The sequence below is a fragment of the Myotis davidii genome, unplaced genomic scaffold (genome assembly GCF_000327345.1).
Source record: "Myotis davidii unplaced genomic scaffold, ASM32734v1 scaffold524, whole genome shotgun sequence".
In the NCBI taxonomy this organism is placed as follows: Eukaryota; Metazoa; Chordata; class Mammalia; order Chiroptera; family Vespertilionidae; genus Myotis; species Myotis davidii.
Genome location: NW_006299263.1, coordinates 323,183 through 332,732, shown reverse-complemented (window position 1 = coordinate 332,732; position 9,550 = coordinate 323,183). Strand labels below are relative to the sequence as shown.

The 9,550-nt window shown below is 47.3% G+C and overlaps 1 protein-coding gene across 1 annotated transcript in view; it reads right to left on the bottom strand.

Moving 5' to 3' along the window:
- PNOC (prepronociceptin) overlaps nt 1-9,550 on the bottom strand; it is a 27,269-nt gene that overhangs the window by 13,237 nt on the left and 4,482 nt on the right. The window contains exon 2 of the mRNA XM_006774790.1: nt 1,939-2,088. Coding sequence (XP_006774853.1) covers nt 1,939-2,064 — 126 coding nt within the window. The 5' untranslated portion in view covers nt 2,065-2,088. The remainder of the gene's footprint in view (nt 1-1,938; nt 2,089-9,550) is intronic.

The window sequence follows — 9,550 nt, the reverse complement described above, 5'->3', positions numbered from 1 at the left end:
CACCTTTTCTCCCTTGGGATCTCATCCCACACCATGATGTATCTATCACCTGTGAGTGATAGATACCCACATATGTATCTATAGTCCAGACGCGAGCCGCGGTTTGCTGAGCTGCAGTTTGCCGACCACTGCTCTAGACAAACTCCGCTTTTCTCAGTTCCTTAAATGCCATGCCCCTCCCTCATATAGGATTTGCAAATGCCCCCCTCCTCCACCCTCCCCTCTTGCCCCCATGCCTCCCTTTACTATTTGGGGCCCACTCGCTGCCTCTTCACTCCCACTCATCTTTTTAAAAAATATATTTTTATTGATTTCAGAGAGGAAGGGGGAGAGGGAGAGAAACATCAATGATGAGAGAGAATCATTGATCATGCCTCCTGCACGCCCTACACTGGGGATCGAGCCCACACCAAGACATGTGTCCTGACCGGGAATCAAACCGCAACCTTTTGGTGCTTAGGCCGATGCTCAGCCCCTGAGCCATGCTGGCTGGGCTCTCTCCCACTCATCATAAGGTCTCCTTGGACATTCAGTTCCTCCACAAGCCCTCTCTGCTGCTCTAGACAAGGTTGGGGCCCACTGCTCTGTTTCCCCAGCACCAGTAATTACTCTCTCTCAGAGGGACTGTGGGTTCTTCTCCCACTGGTTGCAAGGCCCATCCGTCTGCTCACCTTTGGATCCCTTGTCCTAGTCAGAAAAACCATGATGGATGAATGAGGGGCGGATACACTTTGAAAGGGTTATCAGGGAATACTTTTCGCGATGCAGTAGATATTACTGCTCAGGAAACAGGCTTGAGAACTACAGGGTGGGAAGAGCTTGGCATTTAGGCCCGTTGGGCTGAGTCTGCTCACCGCTGGTACCTTGGCCCAGCTCGAATACGTGGTTTCTATGTTTGTACACTCGCCCTAAGGGACATAGTTACTTTTGGTTGTTTTAAAGGTTGAGGAGTTTGAAACAGGCATCTTTTGAAAGGAGTTTATTTAACTACAAAGAATAAAAGATAATGGAATTACATTGGATTTAATAGGAGAGGAATAACTATTTAGGTAAAAACAAAAGCAGTGGAGCCTTGGTTCATATGGCTTAGTAGTTAGAGCGTCGGCCATCACACTGAAGGGCTATGGGTTCTATTCCTAGTCAAGGCCACATACCTGGGTTGCAGGTTCCTCCCCAGCACTGGTTGGGGTTCATGCGAGGGGCAATCAATCAATGTGTCTCTCTCACATCAATGTTTCTCTTTCTCTCTCTTCCAGCACCCCCCCCCTCCCTCCTTCCCTCCCTCCTTTCCACTCTCTGAAAAAGCAGTGGGAAAAATATCCTTGGGTGAGGATTAACAAGACCAATAAAAAAGGCAGTGGAGAAAGCAGCTTATTTAATAAAAAGAAATTTAATGTCAGATTTGCACTTCAAATGCAAAATTTAAATTAGAGCATTTTAGGTGATTATTTGTAGAATTATCTGTTATATTAACAATGGAGGTCAACAAGCATGTTTAACTCTGGGGAGGAGGGGATGCTTAAACAAGTTCTACTGTATTCACAGAGAGAAATAATGTTTAGTAACTCGGGAAAATTATCCTGGCATAATATGGCAAGAGGAAACACTAGGATTCTTTCTCTGACTGGTGGGATTAAATGTGATTTCAGTTCTCTTTTTTAAAACTTCTCTAATTTGCCCATGTCTCTAACATGAGCATACACTGTTTTAATGATGGAACAAAGTGGCAGTGTGGGCAGGCCTTTATTTGACTGTGGTAAAGCGAACATAAATATGTTACAGATGTATGCATTTGGTTTGCCCTAGGAAGATGCTCACATCTGTTTCTGTTCCCCTACAACCACGTGACACGGGGCAAGTCACGTGACCCCGGGGCGAGGCCTCAGTTTCTCCTTCAGGGTCAGCTCTGGAGGAGCTGGGGAGGAGGAGACAGCCTACCTCGAGGTCGAAGCTGTCGAGAGCTGGGCGGAGCTTCTCTCTGCAGGTCAGACAGTCCTGCTGACAGCTGCTGGACACGCTGGAGAAGAGGCTGAGCAGCAGGAGGTCACAGAGCAGGGTTTTCATGGTGCAGGAGCGGGAGGCAAGATGCTGAAACACAGGAGAGGGTGGGCGGCAATTAGAACAGCCTCTGTGGAGACCCTCCCACAGGGGATGCAGGAAGGACACTCTTCAGAAGGGACAGTGCCGGCTGAGGTCCACCTCCCAGGAGGAGGGGGGTCGTCACGGGCACAGGGGTCTGCTCCTGTCGGCCAGGCCAGATGCTTGTGCAGGGGCCAGGGCCAGGGCTCCCCGGAGAGTCCTGCCACCCAGCTGGCCTCAACACCCACGGGCACTTTCAGGGAGCTGAAGGCCTCACTTCGCAACTGAGTGCATGACCTTGAGACAACCTCTCCCAGCCTCGGTGTTCATAGCTTTACAAGGGGGAGATAGTCCCGTGCCACATAATGACGTTCCGGTCAACAACGGACCGCAGATATGACGGTGGTCCATAGGATGATAATGGAGCTGAAAAATTCCCATCACCTAGCGACGTGGTAGCCATGGTAATGTCACAGTACACCCTATGTTACTCCTGCTGGCCTAAACAAACCTGAGCTGCCAGTCGTATAAAAGAGCAGCATGTACAATTATGTACGGTACATAATACTGATAATGATAATAAACGACTATGTTACAGATTCATGTATTTACTGTACAACACTTTTCATCATTATTGTGGAGTGTGCTCTTTCTACTTATAAAAAAAAGTTTGCTGTAGAACCGTATGCCGTGCTACCCAGGAGCGGCCTCACCCATTTTGTGTTCACCGCATCTCATGGTTGCATCATTTCCTCTTAAGTTTGATTTAATCTCATGTTTTGCACAGTGACATACTGTATAGGCTTATAGTCTAGGAGCAGTAGGCTGTACCACAGAGCCTGGGTGTGTAGTGGGCTATATACCATCTAGGTTTGTGTGAGTGCACTCTATGGTGTTCACACAACCATGAAGTCGCTGAATGAGGCATTTCTCACACCGCATTCCTGTCATTCTGTGGTGCATGATGGTAGCCGTACCTGCCTTGTCACAGGGCTGAAGCGAAGGTAAGATGAGAAACTGTAAGGGACGTTTTGTGAAGTGTTGTGCAAGAGGGTGATGTGTAAAATATGAGATTCACGAGTGACTCATGTACTTCATCTCATGCCCCCCAGCCTTCCTCGTATTGGCCAGGAATGCACTATATCCCAGAATTCGCTCTCTCAGGAAGCTGCAGGTTCCCTGTTGGTTTCTCCTGCTAGTGGTGAGTTAACACCCTGAGCACAGGGCCAACATGTTCGTTCACCTTGCTATCCCATGCAAAGCACAGGGCCAGGCACGTGGCGTTATTTATAAAAAACAAATGAACAAATAGTCTGTCTGGTGTGGCTCAGTGGTGGAGCGTCGACCAAGGAACCAAGAGGTCACTGGTTCGATTCCCTCAGGGCACAAACCTGGATTGTGGGCTCGATCCCCAGTGGGGGCAGGCAGGAGGCAGCCTATCGATGATGTTTCTCTCTCATTGATGTTTCTATCTCTCTATTCCTCTCCCTGCCTCTCTCTCTATCTCTAAAACTCAATAAAAACCATATCAATAAAAAATGAACAAATAAATTATTATAAGGTAATAGCTTCAATCATGGTCAGATCAGAAGTTTATATTCTTTATGTAGGGTTGCCTGAAAGATGTTCCGTTTTCCCTTTTCCTCTTTGAATTGATCCTGTGATGAAGCCTCCCGAATCAGAAAGCTATTTCCTTGAACTGAATCACACTGGGTCCCTATAGATCCATCTTCACTTGGAGGATTCAGTGGAAAGGGGAACAAGCGGACTTTCTGGAAATGTTGCGAGTGTTCTTGATTGAGGCGTAGGCCACAGGGGTGCATACATTTGCCAAAACTCATTGAATTTAAATTCAATTCTGTGCACTTCACTGTGTATAAATTCTACCTTAATAAAGAGTTCAGTGCAGAAAAACAAAAATAATTGCCTTTATGGCTTTTTCATCAGACGACACTGAGACAATGTACAAATGCAGTCAGTCTGCAGACCAGCAGGACCAGCGTCACCTGGGATCTTGTTAGAAACACAACATTTCAGGCCCCACCCTGGAACCACTGAGTCTGGACCTGTGTTCTCAGGTGACTCATACACACACTAGTGTAGGGTATGGATGTGAAATGGAGCGAGTCGACAGGAGGGGGGTCCTGGAGTTGAAGCCACATTGGGGGGCCACCCCAACTCCTCTTGTGTATCACCCCCGCATCTCATACCAAGAGGATGTCAACTGAAAGATGTTCAATCAATGGCTAAGTCAAAGAGTTGACATCTGAGAGGGGTTTTGAATGATGAGTAGGTTTGCCAAAGAAGAGGGCATCTGAGAGGCACAGGAAAGAGCCCTTTCACAGGCAGAGAGGAGCTGTGCACACAGTCTGTGAGGGGACTGTGAACGGGCTGTGCATGGGGCCACCTGCCCACATGGGGAAGCACCTGCTGAGAGACAAGCTCCGTCTGACGGAGCAGGGTCTTCTTTGTTAGCCTAAAGGGTTTGAGCTTTACCCTGCAGAGGGGGCGGGGGGATGCCCGGGATTAGTGAACAAGGAGCACACTCATCTGTACCAATGAATATATGCCCAATGCAGTTTTCCTTCTCTGTCCTGAGGGTGCGTACCTTAGTTGGGATTCATTGCCTTGGTTATTGTGATAGCCTCCTAATTTGTCGGCCTAATGACCTGACCTCCCACCGAACCATCTTCAAATCCAACGACTTTGCACTTAAGATAATTCTCTAACTCCTGCTGGGACTTAGCACCACGCCTGTTACTCACCCTGCGCCTCCTCTATCGTCCTGGTGAGTCACCTGTAATTCCCGACTCTATCGGGTTCTTAATGGCTTTGTGTCTTGGCACTTTCTCTTCCCAGGACACATGTCTCCAACTCATACTTCATACTCAGCTTCAGAGTCATCGCCTCTGGGAAGCCACCTCCACCCCCTGGTCTCAGCTACGTGCGTCTCTGCTGCTGCGGCATCGAGATGCAGCACATCACAGGGGGAAGCGAGGGAAGCTCAAGGGCCCTACGTCACAGGGTGGTTATGCCTGGCATGTTCCCATCCGCTCATGGCTGCAGATCGTAACAATGGAACAACATAGCATCTATCTCACATGACAACTAACGGGTTAATGTTTGTAAGCAGTTAACATAGCACCTGGCACATACATACTATATTTAAAGGGCTCAGCACACAGCCTTCCCTCGATAACACTCTCCTCGTCTCTCACAGGGCACTTACCACATTCTCCTGTGAGCTTGGGCATCTGTGTGTATTTCTCCCCCTGACCCGTGACTTCCTGAAGGGCAAGGGTCATATTCAAGGGTTCTCTGTTTCCAGCACTCAGGGTCAGGGACTTAGGAGGTGCTCAAAAAAGCCTGACAAATGACAGTAGAGCAGGGGTCCTCAAACTACAGCCCGTGGGCCACATGCAAATACAAATATTGTAGTTGTTCCCCATTTTGGTTTTTTTTACTTCAAAATAAGATATGTGCAGTGTGCATAGGAATTTGTTCATAGTTTTTTTTTTTAAACTATAGTCCGGCCCTCCAACAGTCTGAAGGACAGTGAACTGGCCCCCTGTTTAAAAAGTTTGAGGACCCCTGCAGTAGAGTGTCTCAGGAGCCCTCTTCCTTCTCCTTAGCAAAGGTAGAGTTGGGGTTGCCTAGAAACCTGCCTCATTGGGGGCCCAGAGTGCTGACGGCCCAGGGGCCACTTCTGCAGCTGTGTCACTGACAGTGTCTATTAGCTACTTGTTCAGATTGAGGAGTGGGAGCCAGTTTCGCTCCCGGGTGATGCAGCATGCCACCCTGAGCTGGAAGCCCATGCACGTTTTGCTGGTGGACTGGTTACACATGGCCACGAGACAGGGCTGGGATAGTGCTATATGCGAAGTTTGTATGGGCCACGTAGGTGTTGGTAGACAAGCTATGAAAACCCATCACCACTTACAGGTTCTTTTGAAGAGCTTTCAAAACTCAAGAGGCTCTTGAGTTCTACATAGCCACCGCCGAAGCCAATATATTAAACTAAGGACTTGCGTTCATAGGTCTTTGTTTAATTCGAGAATTGCCTTTACGTTTCTTGTTCTAATAAATTCCCGTCTTTCTAATCGGGAGATATTTTTGTGGAATCTGTCCAGAATGGCATGGCTGTGCTCTCTGCGGCCACATGATGGCAGCACCTGTATGCCACTGAAGAAAGGGAGGCTGGGAGAAAAGGGACTGCTTCCTTTCATTCTTAATACAAAGCTGCAATACACGTCTGCATAGGCTGAGCTGATGAGTTGTGACAGATGTTAATAAAATGCTCTCCAGCTGAGGTTTTTCACAAACAGCATTAACTGCGACAACTTGCCCATCCAGGAACTGTCTGATGGTTTGACTGATATGTGTTATCTCAAATGCTGGGTAAATGGGTTTTAGGGTGAGGGGCAGAAAGAAGATGAGCTCCTGGGACATGTAGCATGTCTTCCGCTTGGTAGCCTTCCTGCATGTACAAGGTGGGCCTTCTGTAGTTTGGTGCTTGAGTAACTTTATGATATCTACGTGGCCTTAGCCTGGCCCTCCCTGCTCGTCCAACCTCCCTAATCCCCCTCTGTGTCCCACCCCTCACTTAAAAATATTTCTTTTATTGATTTCAGAGAGGAAGGGAGAGGGAGAGAAAGAGAGATAGAAATCTCAGTTGATGAGAGAGAATCGTTGATCAGCTGCCTCCTGCACGCCCCACACTGGGGGACTGAGCCCACAACCCAGGCAAGTGACTCCACTTATTATTAAAAAATCACCCATAGTCAGTGCTGTTCATTCTCTTCTAAAATAAAAGCAAATCCTTAAAATGAGAATGAGCACAATCCTGTCTCCCAGGTGGTTTGTGATATTTAAATGAGATTGATATACATGAAAACTCAAAATGTATGTAGTTATCCTTAGAAAAGGGGCAACGTTTTGTACTTTTTGGTACTTCTCACAACACCTAGTGTAAGTGTGTTCTAGGCTAAGTTAGATATTGAACTTTATTGAAAATTCATAGAAGCTTTTCATTCTTAAGAAGGCTTGTGCTTTTTTTTGTAGCTCTGTAATAAGTTAATGATAATTGAATGAAGGCATGTAATTAGTTAATTCATGAGTGATATTTATGTTTAATCTTTACACTTTGTAACTGTGACTTTGGGCAAGTTTTTTCTCCACTCAGAGCTTCGGTCTTCTGCAAAAGAGGGGTGACGGCAGGTTTTTATATTTGTTCTTGTTTTATTGGACAATAGTAACCATCAGTAAAACATGTTCCCTAATTATGTTTGAATTTTACTTGGCTAGTATTTCACTCAGTAAACCAAGCCCAGCCTACACTTCCACGTGGTGATACTATTATAGCTAGAGATCTGGACATCTTATATTGAATAAAGAAATGTTTAATCACCATTCAGCACGGTAATGACACCTCATAAATTTAATTGTGCTTCACTGTTTATGAAGATAAAATACCCCTGTGTTTTAGACTTAATCTATTTGCATGTAATCTTGCTTCCAAGGACAATATAATTAGTTGCTTATCTGTTTGGAAATTATGTATGAAGCTTTAGCCGAAGATAAAAGTGAATTAAGTCTTGTGTTATGACCTATGAACAAGGCTGTAATTTGGGTGCTTTTAGAGGAAAAGGGAAGAGGGGCAGTTTTCCTGCTGGAAGCATATACATCCCCATCCTCCTCATCAGCCTCAAGGGTGGGTAGCTTTTCTGCAGGTTACAGAAGATTTTAATATTCATATGCAGCCCTATGAGCTAGGGTGAACATTACCTCCCTTTTTGAGATGAACATAGGTTGATAGAGGTTAAGCAACTTGCCTAAGAGCATCTAGCTTATATAATAGCAGATCCAGGACTTAAACTCTGGTGTTCTGACACCAAATGGTGTGGTCTGGAAAGCCACAGCATCCACATGCTGGTTCTGCTTTGGAAAGGTTGGCAAATTCTGGTGGAATCTTATTGGGTGGTCTCTATTTATATATTTAACTAGAGGCCTGGTGCATGAAATTTGTGCACCGAGGGGGGGGGGTACCTCAGCCCAGCCTGCACCCTCTCCAATCCAGAACCCCTTGGGGAATGTCTGACTGCCAGTTTAGGCCCGATCCCAGCAGTCAAACATCCCTCTCACAATCCTGGACGGCTGGCTCCTAATCGCTCCCCTGCCTGCCTGTCTGGTCGCTCCTTACTGCCTCTGTGTGCCAGCCTAATCGCCCCAACTGCCCCCCCTGCTGGCCTCATTGCCCCCAACTGCCCCCCTCTGATGTCCTGGTCACCCCTAACTGCCCCCCTGCCAGCCTGGTCGCCCCATGCAGCCTGCTTGCTCAGTCATTTGGTTGTCCCTCACTAACCCCGCCCCCACTGCTGGCTTGGTTATAGGCAGCCATCTAGTGAGGGCATGAGGGTCAATTTGCATATTACCTCTTTATACTATAGGATAGAAATCACATTATAATTATATTCAGAATACTGTGTGCCAGACGCTGTGCTAGTAGCTTATAAGCATCAGTGCCATGGGGTGAGGGCCATTGTCCCCATTGTACCATTGAGAAGACTGAGGCTTGAGGAGGAGGAATAAGACCACTGGGTTCCCAAGCGCATGCTCTCACCAGTCCTCTCATGATCTCCGTGGCCATCTCTCTGCCTTCATGGAGCTGAATTCATGCTGAGCACCTCCCTTTGCCCTGAACTCTGGGCTCCCCCTCTTTGTTGTTGCTTCTGCCCAGTTCACAGAGGAATTGTTCATTGCCCACCAGCACAGGGGTTTGTCTCCCACACGCCCCATTTCTATGACCCATTGCAGACGGGACGCCCACACGCCGATGTTCACCAGCTATTGCCGAGGGAGGCCCTTTCGTTTCTTTTCCTCCTCTGACTAATACGCTTATGTTCAAAATGGTCCCTTTTCTGCTCTGAAATTCCCACGTGGGAAGAGGGGATGGGCAGAGAGGAGATGGAGAGCAAAGCAAATCCCCCACCCTACGCTGACCAAGTGCGCCCTGTGCTGGTGAGCCAGGAACGGGCAGGAGCCCTATGGGTGGAAACCAGAGTCCTGGGTTCAAGCACTGACTCTGTCAATAACAGTGGGATCTTGAGCAAGACCCTTTCTCTGGGCCTCAGTTTCCCCTTCTCTAAAAGAGACAGTTGGATTAGATGGTTAATATTTTGATTTTCTAAGTGGGCAGATATTTGTGCTCTCTCGCTGAGGGGGAGCAAGAAGGAAGGATATAGAGGGAAGACGTTAAGGGCTTCATGAGGAAGCAGCTTCCAGGCAGCCCAGCCTGGGGCTCAGGGGAGGGTCTGGAGGGGTCACCAGGCACCGTCTCCATCAGGGCTGCTACATCACTGAGCAGCTATCACTCTTAACGTTGATCCTGAGTCTGGCCCACAGTTCCACACATACTGTCAAAATAATTAAAATAAAAATGTAAAAGTATATTTACTTTTTTTAAAAAAAGAAG